Raw genomic sequence first — 19,833 nt, forward strand, 5'->3', positions numbered from 1 at the left:
CGGATCCGCAGCGCATTGGCTGCTGCAGATTCGCAGCAGTTTTCCATGAGTTTACAGTACCATGTAAACCTATGGAAAACAAAATCCGCAGTGCACATGCTGCGGAAAAAAACGCGTGGAAACGCTGCATTGTTTATTCCGCAGCATGTCAACTCTTTGTGTGGATTCTGCAGCGGTTTACACCTGCTCCATAATAGGAATCCGCAGGTGTAAAACCGCAGGTAGAATCCGCACAAAAAACGAACTGTGTAACGTGGCATGCTAGTCCTTACTGCTCTCAGTCACTCTATGTCACATGCATTAGTCTGCACTCCATCGCAAGGTCTGGAAATTATGGATACTATGACCACAGATGGTCCTCACTGTAGTAAGCAACTCTTCTGATGAACATAACCTTGGCAGTTTTACTGACATATCAAGCGAATGCCTCGGCCATATCCTATTGCTGAACACTCTGTCTATTGGTCTGTAAATATATCCCCATCGCCACGGACTCCAGGATACCAGTTATTAGTCTGAGGAGGATTAATAAGGACATGCAGATGCAATAGCTCAGCATGAGACAGCACATAAAGCAAATCCAAGGTTATCTTAACCCTTTCCTCTAACTCCAGCCACCAGTAATAGCAGCCTTAATGTATGTATTCTGGCGGATATAGCTACAATTAAAGGTCATCCTTCAAGGCCCCATGGAGAAGGTCAGACAGCAAAACAAACATTGCGGAGGAAGCCCTTGTGGCTAATCCTGAAGGATGCTCATAATAACACCAGCACGGAAGGTGGAATTATCCGTAGATTATAATAGCGGAGCCTGAGCTGAGAAGACAATTACTGAAGCTTTCATTACCCACAGAGAGAAGAAAAAAAAAACTGCAAAAGAAAGTGAATGGAAGAAGGAAACACTGGAGAAAGCAGCCGCTCTGTGAACAAGGTTTTGATTTACTGCAGACAATTTTGTAAGAACATAAGGAAGAACAGCATGAGCTTATCTTATCTCTACAGTAGATAGCAGAGCCCTGCAAAATCGGCTAACCATCGCCATTATGTATCTCACTACAGCAATTTGTCATCAAAGGCAAAACACTGCTGTATCATGAATGCATGTCCTACACAGAAAATCTGCTACAGAGTATGGTTCAAGACATGTGAATAGGTTTCACAAACTATTTTAAAGGGAATGCTGTAGATAAGCCCCCCTCCCCCCCCCCCCCCCGATGTATCCTTAAAGATAAGAAAAACAGGTTAGATTATACTCACCCAGGGGCGGTCCCGGTGTGGTCCGGTCCGATGGGCGTCACGGTCCGGGTCCGGCGCCTCCCATCTTCATACGATGTCGTTCTCTTCTTGTCTACCGGCTGCGGCTCCTGCACAGGCGTACTTTGTCTGCGCTGTTGAGGGCAGAGCCAGTGGCGTATCTAGGGGGGGGAAGACAGGGCATGTGCCCCGGGTGCAGCTGGCAGGGGGGCGCAGTTGGGCTGCCTAATGCGGTAGTCCGCAGTGCCTCCCCTGGCAGCTGCATTCTGCCGCCCCACGGATTGGGAGTCAGCTGTTCTCTGTGCCGACAGGCAAGCTGACAGCCGGCACAGAGAAGCTGCAGCGCCGGCTCCCAGTATTCAATTGTACTCGTATCTTACAGACACGAGTACAACTGAAGATCTGACTGCAGTGACTAGAACGGAGGTGATTTCGGGAGGTAATGATGTCACCGGAAGGGGCGGGGCCTCCTTCAGTCCAGTGAAGACACGATAGCAAGAAGCTGCTGAGGCTGCTAGAGGAGTGAGGGTCTGCAGCATGGAGCTGTGTGAGGAGATTACCGAGGTGTGTGGGGAATGGGGGGATGATGATACGGGCTGTGTAGTAGATGATAAGAGGCTGTGTGGGGAATGGGGGGTGATGAGAGGCCGTGTGGGGTATGGGGGATGATGAGGGGCTGTGTGGGGAATGAGGGGTGATGAGGCGCTGTGTGGGGAATGGGGGGTGATGAGGGGCTGTGTTGTGGATGATAAGAGGCTATGTGGGGAATCGGGGGAATGATAAGAGGCTGTGTGGGGAATCGGGGGATGATGAGGTGCTGTGTGGGGAATGGGGGTGATGAAGCGCTGTGTGGGGAATGGGGGGGTGATGAGGGGCTGTGTATTGGATGATAAGAGGCTGTGTGGGGAATCGGGGGGATGATGAGGTGCTGTGTGGGAAATGGGGGGGTGATGAGGTGCTTTGTGGGGAATGGGGGGTGATGAGGGGCTGTGTAGTGGATGATAAGAGGCTGTGTGGGGAATGGGGGGGATAATGAGGGGCTGGGTGGGGAATGGGGGGATAATGAGGTGCTGTGTGGGGAATGGGGGTGATGAGGGGCTGTGTAGTGGATGATAAGAGGCTGTGTGGGAAATGGGGGGGATGATGAGGGGCTCTGTGGGGAATGGGGGATATGTTGTGAATTCTGTGGTCGAGCTCCCTCCTGTGGTCACAAGTGGTACTGCGGCTTCTGAGTTTCCTTCCTCAGGTGATGAGGTTAAGTCGTTAGTTGCTGCTCTATTTAACTCCACCTAGTGCTTTGATCCTGGCCTCCAGTCAATGTTCTAGTATTGGTCTTGCTTCCTCCTGGATCGTTCCTGTGGCCTATCTTTCCTGCATAAGCTAAGTTCTGCTTGTGTTACTTTTGTTTTGCTATTTTTTCTGTCCAGCTTGCTTTATTGGTTCTTCTTGCTTGCTGGAAGCTCTGAGACGCAGAGGAAGCACCTCCGTACCGTTAGTCGGTGCGGAGGGTCTTTTTGCCCCTCTGCGTGGTTGTTTGTAGGGTTTTGTGTTGACTGCAAAGCTATCTTTCCTATCCTCGGTCTATTCAGTAAGTCGGGCCTCACTTTGCTTAATCTGTTTCATCTCTGTGTTTGTTTTTTCATCTTAACTCACAGTCATTATATGTGGGGGGCTGCCTTTTCCTTTGGGGAATTTCTCTGAGGCAAGGTAGGCTTATTTTTCTATCTTCAGGGCTAGTTAGTTTCTCAGGCTGTGCCGAGTTGCATAGGGAGCATTAGGCGCAATCCACGGCTACCTCTAGTGTGGTTGGATAGGATTAGAGATTGCGGTCAACAGAGTTTCCACGTCTCAGAGCTCGTCCCATGTTAGTAACTATCAGGTCACTTTGTGTGCTCTTAACCACTAGGTCCATTGTGGTTCTGAATTACCTAATCACAACAGTACTGGAGGCCCAAAGTACTAATGCTTCTCAATAGAGGGAAAAAAGAAGTTCTGAGACCATTTTTTTTTCTTTGCACTGTGTTTTGCCTTTTTTTTCCCCTAGACATTTGGGTGGTTCAGGATACAGGTGTAGTCATGGACATTAAAGGTCTGTCTTCATGTGTGGATCATTTCACTGCAAGAGTACAAAATATTCAAGACTTTGTGGCTCAGAATTCTATGTTGGAACCAAGAATTCCTATTCCTGATTTGTTTTCTGGAGATAGAGCTAAATTTCTGAGTTTCAAAAATAATTGCAAACTGTTTCTGGCTTTGAAACCTCGCTCCTCTGGTGACCCAGTTCAACAAGTTAAGATCATTATTTCGTTATTACGTGGCGACCCTCAAGACTGGGCATTTTCCCTTGCGCCAGGAGATCCTGCATTATGTAATATTGATGCGTTTTTTCTGGCGCTCGGATTACTGTACGATGAACCTAATTCAGTGGATCAGGCAGAGAAAAATTTGCTGGCTCTGTGTCAGGGTCAGGATGAGATAGAGATTTATTGTCAGAAGTTTAGAAAGTGGTCCGTGCTCACTCAATGGAATGAATGTGCGCTGGCAGCTATGTTCAGAAATGGTCTCTCTGAAGCCCTGAAGGATGTCATGGTGGGATTTCCTATGCCTGCTGGTCTGAATGAGTCTATGTCTTTGGCCATCCAGATCGGTCGACGCTTGCGTGAGCGTAAATCTGTGCACCATTTGGCGGTATTATCTGAGCATAAACCTGAGCCTATGCAGTGCGATAGGACTTTGACCAGAGCTGAAAGGCAAGAAAACAGACGTCAGAATGGGCTGTGTTTCTACTGTGGTGATTCCACTCATGTTATCTCCGATTGTCCTAAGCGCACTAAGCGGTTCGCTAAGTCTGCCACCATTGGTACGGTACAGTCGAAATTTCTTTTGTCCGTTACTTTGATCTGCTCTTTGTCTTCCTATTCTGTCATGGCATTTGTGGATTCAGGCGCTGCCCTGAATTTGATGGACCTGGAGTATGCTAGGCGCTGTGGGTTTGTCTTGGAGCCCTTGCAGTGTCTTATTCCATTGAGAGGAATTGATGCTACGCCTTTGGCCAAGAATAAGCCTCAGTATTGGACCCAGCTGACCATGTGCATGGCTCCTGCGCACCAGGAGGATATTCGCTTTCTGGTGTTGCATAATCGGCATGATGTGGTCGTGTTGGGGTTGCCATGGCTACAAGTCCATAACCCAGTATTAGATTGGAAATCAATGTCTGTGTCCAGCTGGGGTTGTCAGGGGGTACATGGTGATGTTCCATTTCTGTCTATCTCATCATCCACCCCTTCTGAGGTCCCAGAGTTCTTGTTTGATTACCGGGATGTATTCGATGAGCCCAAGTCCAATGCCCTACCTCCGCATAGGGATTGTGATTGTGCTATCGATTTGATTCCTGGTAGTAAGTTTCCTAAGGGTCGACTGTTTAATTTATCTGTACCTGAGCACGCCACTATGCGGAGTTACGTTAAAGAATCCTTGGAGAAGGGTCATATTCGCCCGTCATCATCGCCATTGGGAGCAGGGTTCTTTTTTGTGGCCAAGAAGGATGGTTCGCTGAGACCTTGTATTGATTACCGCCTTCTAAATAAAATCACGGTCAAATTTCAGTACCCCTTGCCGCTGCTATCTGATTTGTTTGCTCGGATTAAGGGGGCTAGTTGGTTCACCAAGATAGATCTTCGTGGTGCATATAATCTTGTGCGTATTAAACGGCGCGATGAATGGAAAACTGCATTTAATACGCCCGAGGGCCATTTTGAGTACCTGGTTATGCCATTCGGACTTGCCAATGCTCCATCAGTATTTCAGTCCTTTATGCATGACATCTTCCGAGAGTACCTGGATAAATTCCTGATTGTATACTTGGATGATATTTTGGTCTTCTCGGATGATTGGGAGTCTCATGTGAAGCAGGTCAGAATGGTGTTCCAGGTCCTGCGTGCTAATTCTTTGTTTGTGAAGGGATCAAAGTGTCTCTTTGGTGTTCAGAAGGTTTCATTTTTGGGGTTCATTTTTTCCCCTTCTACTATCGAGATGGACCCTGTTAAGGTCCAGGCCATTCATGATTGGACTCAGCCGACATCTCTGAAGAGTCTGCAAAAGTTCCTGGGCTTTGCTAATTTTTATCGTCGCTTCATCTGCAATTTTTCTAGTATTGCCAAACCATTGACCGATTTGACCAAGAAGGGTGCGGATGTGGTCAATTGGTCTTCTGCTGCTGTGGAAGCTTTTCAAGAGTTAAAGCGTCGTTTTTCTTCTGCCCCTGTATTGTGTCAACCACATGTTTCGCTTCCGTTCCAGGTCGAGGTTGATGGTTCTGAAATTGGTGCGGGGGCTGTTTTGTCGCAAAGAGGTTCTGATTGCTCGGTGATGAAGCCATGCGCCTTCTTTTCCAGGAAGTTTTCGCCTGCTGAGCAAAATTATGATGTTGGCAATCGAGAGTTGCTGGCCATGAAGTGGGCATTCGAGGAGTGGCGTCATTGGCTTGAAGGAGCTAAGCATCGCGTGGTGGTCTTGACTGATCACAAGAACTTGGCTTATCTCGAGTCTGCCAAACGGTTGAATCCTAGACAGGCTCGTTGGTGACTGTTTTTCTCCCGTTTTGACTTTGTGGTCTCGTACCTTCCGGGCTCTAAAAATGTGAAGGCGGATGCCCTGTCTAGGAGTTTTGTGCCCGACTCTCCGGGTTTGTCTGAGCCGGCGGGTATTCTCAAAGAGGGAGTAATTGTGTCTGCCATCTCCCCTGATTTGCGGCGGGTGCTGCAAAAATTTCAGGCTAATAAACCTGATCGTTGCCCAGCGGAGAAACGGTTTGTCCCTGATAGGTGGACGAATAAAGTTATCTCTGAGGTTCATTGTTCGGTGTTGGCTGGTCATCCTGGAATCTTTGGTACCAGAGATTTAGTGGCTAGATCCTTTTGGTGGCCGTCTCTGTCGCGGGATGTGCGTTCTTTTGTGTAGTCCTGTGGGATTTGTGCTCGGGCTAAGCTCTGCTGTTCTCGTGCCAGTGGGTTGCTTTTGCCCTTGCCGGTCCCGAAGAGGCCTTGGACACATATCTCTATGGATTTTATTTCGGATCTCCCCGTTTCTCAAAAAATGTCGGTCATTTGGGTGGTTTGTGATCGCTTCTCTAAGATGATCCATTTGGTACACTTGTCTAAATTACCTTCCTCCTCTGATTTGGTGCCATTGTTATTCCAGCATGTGGTTCGTTTACATGGCATTCCAGAGAACATCGTTTCTGACAGAAGTTCCCAGTTTGTTTCGAGGTTTTGGCGAGCCTTTTGTGCCAGGATGGGCATTGATTTGTCTTTTTCCTCGGCTTTCCATCCTCAGACAAATGGCCAGACTGAACGAACCAGTCAGACCTTGGAAACATATCTGAGATGCTTTGTTTCTGCTGATCAGGATGATTGGGTGTCCTTTTTGCCGTTGGCTAGGTTCGCCCTTAATAATCGGGCCAGCTCGGCTACCTTGGTTTCGCCGTTTTTCTGTAATTCTGGGTTCCATCCTCGTTTCTCTTCAGGGCAGGTTGAGTCTTCGGACTGTCCTGGTGTGGATACTGTGGTGGACAGGTTGCAGCAGATTTGGACTCATGTAGTGAACAATTTGACCTTGTCCCAGGAGAAGGCTCAACGTTTCGCTAATCGCAGACGCTGTGTGGGTCCCCGACTTCGTGTTGGGGATTTGGTTTGGTTGTCATCTCGTTATATTCCTATGAAGGTTTCCTCTCCTAAGTTTAAGCCTCGTTTTATTGGTCCGTATAGGATTTCTGAGGTTCTTAATCCTGTGTCTTTTCGTTTGACCCTTCCAGATTCTTTTTCCATCCATAACGTATTCCATAGGTCATTGTTGCGGAGATACGTGGCACCTATGGTTCCATCTGTTGATCCTCCTGCCCCGGTTTTGGTGGAGGGGGAGTTGGAGTATATAGTGGAGAAGATTTTGGATTCTCGTGTTTCGAGACAGAAACTCCAGTATCTGGTTAAGTGGAAGGGTTATGGTCAGGAAGATAATTCATGGGTCTTTGCCTCTGATGTCCATGCTGCCGATCTTGTTCGTGCCTTTCATATGGCTCATCCTGGTCGGCCTGGGGGCTCTGGTGAGGGTTCGGTGACCCCTCCTCAAGGAAGGGGTACTGTTGTGAATTCTGTGGTCGAGCTCCCTCCTGTGGTCACAAGTGGTACTGCGGCTTCTGAGTTTCCTTCCTCAGGTGATGAGCTTAAGTCGTTAATTGCTGCTCTATTTAACTCCACCTAGTGCTTTGATCCTGGCCTCCAGTCAATGTTCTAGTATTGGTCTTGCTTCCTCCTGGATCGTTCCTGTGGCCTATCTTTCCTGCATAAGCTAAGTTCTGCTTGTGTTACTTTTGTTTTGCTATTTTTTCTGTCCAGCTTGCTTTATTGGTTTTTCTTGCTTGCTGGAAGCTCTGAGACGCAGAGGGAGCACCTCCGTACCGTTAGTCGGTGCGGAGGGTCTTTTTGCCCCTCTGCGTGGTTGTTTGTAGGGTTTTGTGTTGACCGAAAAGCTATCTTTCCTATCCTCGGTCTATTCAGTAAGTCGGGCCTCACTTTGCTTAATCTGTTTCATCTCTGTGTTTGTTTTTTCATCTTAACTCACAGTCATTATATGTGGGGGGCTGCCTTTTCCTTTGGGGAATTTCTCTGAGGCAAGGTAGGCTTATTTTTCTATCTTCAGGGCTAGTTAGTTTCTCAGGCTGTGCCGAGTTGCATAGGGAGCGTTAGGCGCAATCCACGGCTACCTCTAGTGTGGTTGGATAGGATTAGGGATTGCGGTCAACAGAGTTTCCACGTCTCAGAGCTCGTCCCATGTTAGTAACTATCAGGTCACTTTGTGTGCTCTTAACCACTAGGTCCATTGTGGTTCTGAATTACCTAATCACAACAGGGATAATGAGGTGCTGTGTGGGGAATGGGGGGTGATGGGGGGCTGTGTAATGGATGATAAGAGGCTGTGTGGGGAATGGGGGAGTGATGAGGAGCTGTGTGGGGAATGGGGGGATGATGTGCTGTGTGGGGAATGGGGGGGTGATGAGGTGCTGTGTGGGGAAAGGGGGGCAGGATAAGGGACTGTGTGGGGAATGGGGGGATAATGAGGTGCTGTGTGGGGAATGGGGGTTGATGAGAGGTTGTCTAGTGGATGATAAGAGGCTGTGTGGGGAATGGGGGGTGATGAGGTGCTGTGTGGGAATGGGGGGATGATGATGAGGGCCTGTGTAGTGGATGATAAGAGGCTGTGTGGGGAATTGGGGGATGTGTAATGGATGATAATAGGCTGTGTGGGGAATGGGGGGATGATGATGAGGGGCTGTGTAGTGGATGATAAGAGAATGGGGGATGATGAGGGGCTGTGTGGGGAATAGAGGGATGATGAGGGGCTGTGGGGAGAAGGGGTGATGATGAGGGGCTTTGGGGAAGATGGGGGTGATGAGGGGCTGTATGGGGTTGATGAGAGGGTGTGTGGGTGATGATGGGGGCCTGTGTGGTGAATGGGGGAGTGATGAGGGGCTGTGGGAAATGGGGGGATGATGAGGGGCTGTGGGGAATGGGGGGATGATGAGGGGCTGTGTGGGAGAAGGGGTGATGATGAGGGGCTTTGGGGGAGATGGGGGTGATGAGGGGCTGTATGGGGGTCGAGAGGCTGTGTGGGTGATGATGAGGGCCTGTGTGGGGAATGGGGGGGATGATGAGGGGCTCTGTGGAGAAGCGGGGTGATGATGGCCTTTGTGGGGAATGGGGAGATGATGAGGGTCTGTATGGGGGATAAGGGCCTGTGGGGAATGGGGGGATGATGAGGGGCTGTGGGGAATGGGGGGGCTGTATGGGGAATGGGGGGATGATGGGGGCCTGTGTGGGGAATGGGGGAGTGATGAGGGGCTGTGTGGGGGTGATGAGGGGGAGATGGGGTTGATGAGGGGCTGTGGGGGATGGGGAGATGTGGTTGATGAGGGGCTGTGGGGGATGAGGAGATGGGGGTGATGAGGGGCTATGTTGGGAATGGGGGGATTTATTGTGTGGGGAGAATTGGAGTGGGGATGGGGGATTTAATGTGTGTGGGGAGATTAGGAGTGGAGATGGGGGGATTTAATGTGTGTGGGAGATTTGAGGACACAAAATGAAGAGCAAAGGGGGAGATGGGGGGCATAAATGAGAAAACAGTACGGGGGAATGAGGGCATGTATGAGGAAACATGTATGTGGGTGATAGGATGTGTGCAGACATAGTATGGGGAGTCAGGTGAGCAGGCAGTATAGAGGAGACAGTATGGGGGGAGAAAAGTGAGTGGGCACAGAATAGAAACTGAGTAGTCGGGGCGTAGCATGGAGGGACATTGTAAGGACATAGCCAGGAGGGGACAGTATACCAGGAAGGGGGAGTGTGATGAGAGAGTACAGTATAAATACTGGGCTCTATAGGGGGGACATAGTGTAAGAGGACAGTGTGAAGAGGGGGCCGGTATGGATAGGAGAGGTCAGTGGGAAGAGCATATACCACAAGTAGGACAGTGTGGGGGTCATATTTTGTGCAGACAATATAGTGAGGGCAATTATTTATTCAGGAGCATTATAATGACACTTGTATCTTTAAGGGCATCATATGGAGTTTTTCTGCAAAAGAACGGAGAAGATGGAAGTCTGCAGAGACGGCTGTGGATGAGAAAACTCATCATGGGGTCTGGAGAAGATGAAGAAAAGAAGGAGAACGACTCCAGAGACGACGTCATCTATAAGGTACCTGGATATAAATGTTATTTGTGATACCGACTGTTAGGAGCTTTAAAGGGGATGTCCAGGTTTGTAATGAGTCTGCAGTTATTCTTTGTGACTGCAGACTTCTGAATTCTCACAGTGCGCCCTGCACGCTGTCAGGATTATCTCGTGATGGCGATTTTACATACGTGCGGTCACGTGCTGACTAGACATGTGTGGCCTCACTCAATGAAAATGAACTGAGCGAGACTGGACATGTCTAGTCGGAATGTGGTCAGAGGTATACAAATCACATGCTTGTACTGACATGACTGTCCACAGGCAAGGGAGAATCCTAAAAGTGTGCAGTGCATTAGTTGTGAGAATTCAGAAACCTGCGATGCCAGGATTCAGCTCTACAGGTTCCAGTAGTCATCACATGGACACTTCCCTCATATGCGACTTTCATACTTGTGGTCCTGTGACTGCGAGCTTCTCTTCTGCTTCTCTGTTTTTCACTGAACATTGAGAGCATTAGGGAGAGAGGCTCGTGGGTACATGACTGAGTGTGCAAATCACATATGTCCTGGAGGGGGGGGGGGGGGGAAGGCCACCAAACTGAACTCTTCCCCCGGGTGTAAGAAGCTCTAGATACACCTCTGGGCAGAGCAAAGTACTGCAGTATGCAGGCGCCGGGAAAGGTCAGAGAGGCCTGGTGCCTGCGCACCGCAGCACTTTGCACTGCCCTCAACAGGGAAGACAAGGTACGCCTGCGCAGGAGCCGCGGCAGGAAGACAAGAAGAGGACGTCATCGTATGAAGGTGGGAGGCGCCGGACCCGGACCGCGATGCCCATCGAACCGGACCGCAGCGGGACCGCCCCTGGGTGAGTATAATCTAACCTCTTTTTCTCATCTTTCAGGATACATCGGGGGCTTATCTACAGCATTACAGAATGCTGTTAACAATAACTGACATGTTGAAAACACATTAGTAGTAGTGGTCCTGAACTCGGGACCTGAACATGAGAGCGCAACCGCGACTCCACACAAATATGTTAAACTTATAGAGAACCAGGAGTATATACTCTCATGGGTACAACTTAGGTAATAAGTGAAGCCCAAATAATTTAAATATGGTATGAAAAAACCTTTATTACACAAAGCTCACTCACAATAAATAAATAATATGTTTGGGCTAATGAGTAATGTTTTTGTATTAAGACCGGCAACTGCCGATGTGGGCTCCCTATTGACAGATAAAACTGGCCAGGATTAAGGGGTGCTCATGTTACAATTTTTTTACTTGCTCTTGGCTCTAACAGGTATGGAGGCATCTTGATTGGTTGTTTTGTTGTATTTTACTTTGCTCTCTTCCCTTTTCATTTCTCGTCATGTATTTTGTATTCTGGCAGACAGCCGTTATTTATTGTGAGTGAGCTTTGTGTAATAAAGGTTTTTTTCATACCATATTTAAATTATTTGGGCTTCACTTATTACCTAACTTGTACCCATGAGAGTATATACTCCTGGTTCTCTATAGGTTTAGCATTAGAGAATGCTGTAGATAAGCCCCTGATGCCGGTGGCCTTAGTTTATAGGCCAATTTTGGGGTGACAGATTCCCTTTAAGGCCTCATTCAGATGCCGTGTTATATTCGTTTTAATCACAAATACAACAAGCACCCATTATAACCTATGGGGCTATTCACATAGCCGTTTTTTTCACAGACATGTCTGATTTTTTCCAGCAGCATGGATGAGGATGTGCACAGAAACAAAACTCCAAGCAAGAATCTCCTGAACAAATCTCCAAATTCCAACTCCAACCAGAACTACACCTCTAACTCCAAACCAGGCAGTAAGAACTAACACTGGCAGTTACTAAGGGCCTGAGGGGAGAATAGATAGCAGAGGGGAGTATCTAACACTCCAGATAGGAAAGTTCCAGGAGCTTCAACTGAACAGGCTGACTCCTGCACTCCTTGCAGAAACCTGTCCTTTTTAAGAAGATGATGAAGTACTGTACATACTCGTGTATAAGCCGAGATTTTCAGCACTTTTTTTGTGCTGAAAACGCCCCTCTCAGCTTATGCACGAGTCATTGTCAGTGGAAATGTGGGGGTGCAGAAGACATCATACTCACCCTCCTGGTGTCATCGCTGCATATCAGTCCCTGCATCTCGGGCGCCGGCATCACTCTTCCTGTCTTCCTTACTGTGCTGAGTGGTCACATGGTACCGCTCATTAAAGTAATGAATATGCATGCGTCTCCATTCCCATAGGCGTGGAGCGCATATTCATTACTTTAATGAGTGGTATCACTGACCGCTCAGCACAGGAAGGAAGACAGGAAGAGAGATGAAGGCGCCCGAGATGCAGGGAGATATTCAGTGCCAGGAGGGTGAGCCATGCGGTATTCACCTGTCCCCGTTCCTCCGCCGCACTGTCTTCCGGGTCCTCTGGCTGTGACTTTCAGGTCAGAGGGCACAATGACGTGGTTAGTGTGTGCCCTCTGCCTGAACAGTCACTGCAGAGAGCCGGCGACACCGAGGAGCAGCGACGAGGAGAGTATGTCATTTTTTTTTTTTTTTTTCAATCGCAGCAGCAGCATTATGTGGGGCATATTTTTGTATGGAGGATCTTATGGGGCATCATTAACCTTTATGCAGCATTATATGGGGCATATTTTAATATGGAGCATCTTATGGGACCATCATTATCCTTTGTGCAGCATTATATGGGGCATATTTTGAATATGTAGCATCTTATGGGGCCATCATTAAGCTTTGTGCAGCATTATATGGGGCATATTTTAGTATGGAGCATCTTATGGGGCCATCAATAACCTTTGTGCAGCATTATATGGGAAATATTTTTCTATGGAGCATCTTATGGGCATCATTATACTTTGAGCAGCATTATCTGGGGCATATTTTAATATGGAGCATCTTATGGGGCCATCGTCATTTGTGCAGCATTATATGGGGCATATTTTTCTATGGAGCATCTTATGGGGCCATCATTAACCTTTGTGCAGCATTATATGGGGCATATTTTTCTATGGAGCATCTTATGGGGCCATCATTAACCTTTATGCAGCATTATATGGGGCATATTTTTGTATGGAGCATCTTATGGGGACTATCATGAATTTTATGGAGCATTATAAGGGGCGTATTTTGTATGGAGCATCTTATGGGGTTCCTGATTCAATATGGATATTCAAAAACATTTAACCTACTGATGTCTCAATTAATTTTACTTTTATTAGTATCTATTTTTATTTTTAAAATGTATCAGTAGCTGCTGCATTTCCCACCCTAGGCTTATACTCGAGTCATTAAGTTTTCCCAGTTTCTTGTGGCAAAATTAGGGGGGTCGGCTTATACTCCAGTATATACGGTACTTCTAATCAGTGCAGGAGTTTGTGAAAACAGACACTGCGATTTTCTGGCCCCTCTCTGTCATGGCATCCTTGGGAAAGGCCAATACAAGTCTATGATGGCATCTGTATAATAATCTTATAATAATAATAATAATATTTATATAGCGCCAACATATTCCGCAGCGCTTTACAGTTTAACAGTTTCAAACACAACAGTCATAAATAACGTTAACAATACAATAATTAAAGCAAAGTAAGACGACCCTGCTCGTGAGAGCTTACAATCTACAATGAGGTGGAGGAGATACAAAGTACAGGTGTGTATTTACAATGGTGTATTTACAATGATGGTCCTGCCATCTTCAGGGAGTGGGGGATAGATGGAAGTCGTGAATGGGCTACACACACACAAACATGAAAAGACTGATTAGTGAACGTGGTAGGCCACTCTGAACAAATGTGTTTTGATGAAGCGCCTAAAACTATGAAAATTGTGGATGGTCCTAATATCTTGGGGTAGAGCATTCCAGAGATTTGGCGCAGCACGGGAGAAGTCTTGGAGTCGGGAGTGGGAATTAGTACAGAGGTTAGTCGAAAGTCGTTTGCAGAGCGCAGCGGTCGGTTAGGCCGATAGACAGAAATGAGGAAGGAGATGTAATGGGGTGCTGCACTGTGAAGAGCTTTGTGGGTGAGAACAAGTACTTTGAATTGTATCCTGTAATGAATGGGCAGCCAGTGTAACGACTGGCGAAGAGCGGACACGTCTGAATACCGAATAACTAGATGGATAACCCTGGCTGCTGCATTAAGGATGGACTGGAGAGGGGAAGTCGAGTAAGGGGGAGGCCAAATAATAGAGCACTGCAGTAGTCCAGGCGGGAGTGGATCAAGGCGACAGTGAGGCTATGTGCACACGTTCAGGATTTCTCGCAGAAAATTCCTGAGAAAAACCGGACATTTTCTGCAAGAAATCCGCAAGAAAACCGCATGCGTTTTTGCCGCGATTTTGACGCGTTTTTTTCCGGACACCTCCCAATGCATTTTGTAGTGGGAAATCCGCAAAAAAAACGCAAAATTAATGAACATGCTGCGGTTTTTACCGTGATGCTTTTTTTCGCAGAAAAAAAAACGCATCAAGTGCACAAAACATACGGAATGCATTCTAAATGATGGAATGCTTATTGTATGCGGGTTTTTTTGCCGTTTTATAGCGTTTTTATCGGGAAAAAACGCGAAAAAAACGCAAAAAAAACGCAACGTGTGCACACAGCCTGAGGGTTTTTGTTGTTTCCATAGTGAGAAAAGGGCGGATTCTAGAGATGTTCTTTAGGTGTAAGCGGCATGAGCGGGCAAGAGATTGTATATTGTATATGGGATGTGAAGGAGAGATCGGAGTCAAACATAACACCCAGACAGCACGCCTGCTGCCGGGGTGTTATTCTGGTGCCACCCACGGAGAGGGAAATGTCAGATTTAGGTCTGGCATCCAGGCAACCCCCCACATGTACTTATGCTGGCTCATAGTTGTAAATCATTCAGCTGCGGCGATGAAAACTAAATCTCCGAGCACTTACAAATACTCGGAGGACCCCCAAGCGTGCTTAGGAAATCTTGAGTAACGAGTATATTCGCTCATCACTAGTAATGAACACTGTGTGTATGTGCTCACAGAGCAAGAAGAATTTATAAGCTAGTGGCCATCAAAATACAGCTGCAGGCCCAAGCAACGCAGTCCCTGGGAATCTCCCTGGGGGCCTGATAAAAGGTCAGTGAGGGCCGCAAACGTTCCACGGACCTGAGGTATGGCTAGTGACTTATGATTGTATCTTTGTTTTTTGTATATCTCTCTATATCACGGGTGGGGAACCTCAGGCCCATGTGCCGTTTACTTCCCTCGATGACATTTTATTCAGCTTCCCGGCAGATTCCAGGGTACCACAGTGTTTGGGCCGGCAGCCGTGTTTTGATGACCATCAGCTCATTCATTTCTTCTTGTTCTGTGAGCACGTGCATGCAGTGTTAGCTACTGAACACTGAGGAACGTGCAGTCAAAGATTACATTGTGATACCAGTGCCAGTGGCGTTAGCATGCAATTTGTATGGTCCCAAAAAAGGGTTTAAATATCTAAATGGCCTTTGGCAGAAAGAAAAAAAAAGGATTTCCAATCCCTGCTCCATATATTCAATAAATATAGATAAAGTTTAAAAAAAAAAAAAAAACGGACACACTGCTGGTAAAAACGGACATACGCCACACTGATGGTAAAAATGGACAGATGACACACTGATGCAAAACACTAATTACACCAGTATCATTTTTTTCAGGTACATGTTTAAACACGGACGTGTGAATGAAGCCAAACACAAAGTGGGGAAACATGGGAATGCAGATTCAAATCTGCAGTTTGCCCTATATGTCAAGGATTAGCCGTAGCAGAATTATATACTTATGAAGCCATATATCAAAATGCACAACAGAACATTTCTATCCCGAGAATGTATTATTAACTGCTGTTTACTTGCAAGGACTTCAGGCAAAATTATACTAGTATCAGCCAGAGCTCGTCATAAGAAGCACCCACTTAGGTGTACTTATTGTCAAATCAGGTACCACAGGGGAGCAGGACATTCACTTGTACTATGCGGAGCCTCAAAAAATATTGTATAATGGTTCTTACTTTATATTATATGCACACATACATAAATATATTTTTTCTGGAGACTAATAGGATATGTTCACTACACTTTTTTGCAGATGTTGCACCTTCGCACCTTTCATAATAAGACGCCAATGAGTCAGATGTTGCAAAGACAAAGCGGCTTCCAGTGTCCTTAAATGAACCTTAGAGTACAATAAAAGGCGGAATCGTGCAATAAGATCCCGCAGCTTTTTGTGCAGCAGACGCTGTGAGAACCGCTCTCCCCATCCCAGCAGGAGATACTCAACAGAATCCACACGCTCGAGGTTCTCATGTGTGATGGGTCTAACGATCATCAGTCCGATGATGTGCTCATTAGAAATAAGTCCTAAGAATCAAATGTGTAATGAAGAGCTTCTAAAATCATATGCAAATCAATCTGCAGCGTGCTTAAAAGTTGCATCTTAATTACAATGTTTCTATGCAGTAAAATATCTCCTCATTATGTAGTTCTACAATGGAAAACCAGATTTAACCCTGTAGTGATGATTAGGCTATAATATGTTATTACCGTTTTTTACTTATTATTCATTTATGGCAAAGATCAATTTAAAGGGAATCTGTCAGCTGGATTGCACCCCCCCAAACTATTTATATGCACATGTAACGCTTTCAAACACAAGTCCAGCAATACCTTTAAATGGCCAGTGTGTTCGTCCGTTACTGAGAAAGCAGTGTTAGATCTGATGTGGAAATCAGGTTGAGGTTATGACGCCTCCATCACTCCAGCTCTATTCCCCACTCAGTGTCACCTCCTCCTGCTTGACTGAGCGCTCCTTTTGTCTTAACTTACACAGCACATATGCTAATCAGTCAAGCAAGAAAAGGCAGTGCTGTGCAGGAACAGAGCTGGAGTGACAGAGGCTTCAGATTGACCATAGCTCTTCAGCCTCATTTGCATATCAATACAAACGTTGATTCCTCAGTAATGGAGAGACAAATGGCCATGTACCTTTAAAGTATTGCTGGACTTATCTTGAAAGATCCAAATAGGCATATAAATAGTTTGGGATGGTGAAATCATGCTGACAGATTCCCTTTAATTGTCATACATTCCTTCTAAAGTGAAAAGTATTGGATTTGCATACTAATAGGAATAACATCAACTAACAATCAGCCTTATAATCAGGCAAAATAAAACTCCTGTGCAGGTTTATATGCTCAAATCAGGACGAGTATCGAATCTTTGTGCACTCAATGCTTCTACCATGGTAAACAGGTAGTTTTTTGCCAGGCAGCCAGGAGCGCCACCATAAAGGGAAAACCAGTAAAGGTGCTGAACTGCGCACTGTGCCCCTTCATTTACAAGAACGATGAAGGTTCAAGAAGTCAGATCCCCATTAATCATAAAGCGAAACCATAACCTAGCGATTCTAGATTAATTCAAATATTTAGTAAATCTATGATTCCCCTGGATATATGAATCTTTAGACTATTATTCAATTACATAGAAGCCTACAAACAACACATGAATGTCGTCAAACAAAAGTTAGCAACTAGTGTTAATGAAGAATGTGTTTTCTTTTGCATTACCGTTGTGGCCAAACGTTTTGGGACTGCGACAAACTTGGATTTTCATACAGTTTGAGGCTTCAATGTTTTTAAATCTTTTAGTCAGATGTTTCTATGGTCACTGAAGTCCAATTATCAGCATTTCAGAAGTTTTTATTGGCAAGTAAATGAAGTTTATTCAAAGACTCAATATTTAGAGTGTTGACCCTAGACAAATGCAATTCTACCAGGCACTCTGGATATCCGCTTATATGCCAAATCCTGACAGGTGGCAACCCATTGTTGCCTAATCAGTGCTTGGATTTTATCACAATTTGTGCAGATTTTTTTTGTTCACCTTTATTTAGATTGACCACTTGTTCTCAATGGGACGGAGGTCTGGGAAGATTCCTAGTCCAAATCTCAAAGCTTTATAAGTTGACCAAGCCAATTCGTTATCACTTTTGCCTTGTGGCATGGTGCTCTATAAAGCTGGAAAAATTATTGCTTATCACCAAATTGCTCCTAGATGGTTGAAAGAAGTTGCTCTTGGAGGATGTTTAGATCTCATTCTTTATTTATGGCAGTGTTATTATGCAAAATTGTAAGTAAGACCACTGCCTTGGATGAAAAGCAACCCGACATATGAATGGTCTCAGGATGCTTTTTTTGTTGGCCTGACATGGAACTCATGGTAGAACTCACCTTTTCTTCTCCAGACAATCATCTTCCTGATGTTCTAAACAGTCGGAAACTGGCTTCATAAGAGAAAATACCTTTAGCCCAGTCCTCTGCAGTCAAAACCCCGAACTTCCATGTAGAATGTCAGTCTGTCCTTGATGCTTTCTTAGAGAAGTAGCTTCTTTTCTGCCCTTCTTGACACCAGGCCAGCCTTCACCTCACTGTGCATGCAGCTGCAATGATACCTTCCTGCTGCCATTCCTGAGCAAGCTCTGCACACTGGTGTTGAGCTGATCCCATAAGTGAATACTCTTTATGAGATGGTCCTGGCACTTGCTGGACTTTCTTGGGTGCCTTGAAGCCTTTAATCTCTCAAGTTCTTTAAAAGTCCAATAAATGGTTGATTTAAAGGCAATGTTACAAGCAGCAATGTCCATGCCTATAAAGCCTTTTTGAGGTAGCAATGATGATTGCACGTGTTTCATTGAAAGTAGCCATGGTCAACAGAAGTGGACAATGATTTCAAGCACCAGCCTCTATTAAAAGCAATCAGTCTTCTCTTTTAATGCAATCAGAATGACAAAGCTCTATCAGCTACCTTGTCCTCGTTAACACTTTCTCCTTAGCTAACAAGGAGACCATTGAAAGGATGTAAGCAGGTCGTTTTGTGGCAGGGCTAAAATTCATCGGACATGGGATTTTTGTGATTAAGTTAATTTTCATGGAAAAGAACTAGCAATTTTTGCTATCCAATCTACGTAAAGTTAATTCAAGCTGCTGCTGTAGCAAACTTTGCGAAAACCAAAATTTGTGTCAGGTCTTGAACTTTTGTCCACAATATACTTTAAATATGTGTACCCACATACACGCAATTCAAATACACAAAAAAAGGCTGACATTCTGGTTATTTGTTCAGACATTCACTGTACACAAACTTAACTGCTACTTACCCTATTCTCATCATATATAATTTGGACCAGGCTACGGTGCTTTGATTCAGTAGGAGGCGGTGAGAGGGGTCTCTCAGGCTCTAACGGTTTAGCGGCTTCTTCTTCTAACTGTTGCTGAGAAAGATAAGAAGTCGTAGAAATGTCAATACCACTTTCAGAAATGCCATAGAATGACAAAGCAATAAAAATGGAAATTGTCAGCGGTGGTAACAACTAGTTATCTGCTTTAGGCTGTGTTCACACTCCCATCAAAGGCTCAGTTTTCAGTTTACATTTTGTCACATTTCACTGCAATGAAAACTTTCATCATGTATTTATGTGTTCTGTAGCAGAATCCATGGCATAAATCTGAGCCAAACCCTTAGAGCAAGTTCACCCACTGCTTTTTTTTTTTTTTTTTTTGCAACATTTTTTTCCAGTATGAAAAATGAAACGAGTTGCAAGGAAAACAGCTGCATGCATTACATGCATTTTTGATGCAGTTTTTTGTACTGTTTTTATGCATTCAACTGAATGGGCAAAAAAAAAAAACAAGGAACAAAATACACCATATAAATGTTTTTCTGCCACTGCAAAACACAGTTTTTTCCACACAAAAAAAGAAAAAAAGTGGCAAAAAAATGTTGTTTGAACATACCCTACAGAAAGTTTAGTCTCATTCAAGGT

General features: G+C 45.6%; 1 protein-coding gene across 24 annotated transcripts in view; it reads right to left on the minus strand.

Annotated features, from left to right (window-relative positions):
• Positions 1–19,833, minus strand: part of NCOR2 (nuclear receptor corepressor 2) — a 574,536-nt gene that overhangs the window by 240,719 nt on the left and 313,984 nt on the right. For all 24 annotated transcript variants that reach the window (XM_069756005.1, XM_069756000.1, XM_069756002.1 and 21 more), the window contains exon 6: positions 19,168–19,281. In XM_069756005.1, coding sequence (XP_069612106.1) covers positions 19,168–19,281 — 114 coding nt within the window. The remainder of the gene's footprint in view (positions 1–19,167; positions 19,282–19,833) is intronic.

Source organism: Ranitomeya imitator, chromosome 1, assembly GCF_032444005.1.
Source record: "Ranitomeya imitator isolate aRanImi1 chromosome 1, aRanImi1.pri, whole genome shotgun sequence".
Classification (NCBI taxonomy): Eukaryota; Metazoa; Chordata; class Amphibia; order Anura; family Dendrobatidae; genus Ranitomeya; species Ranitomeya imitator.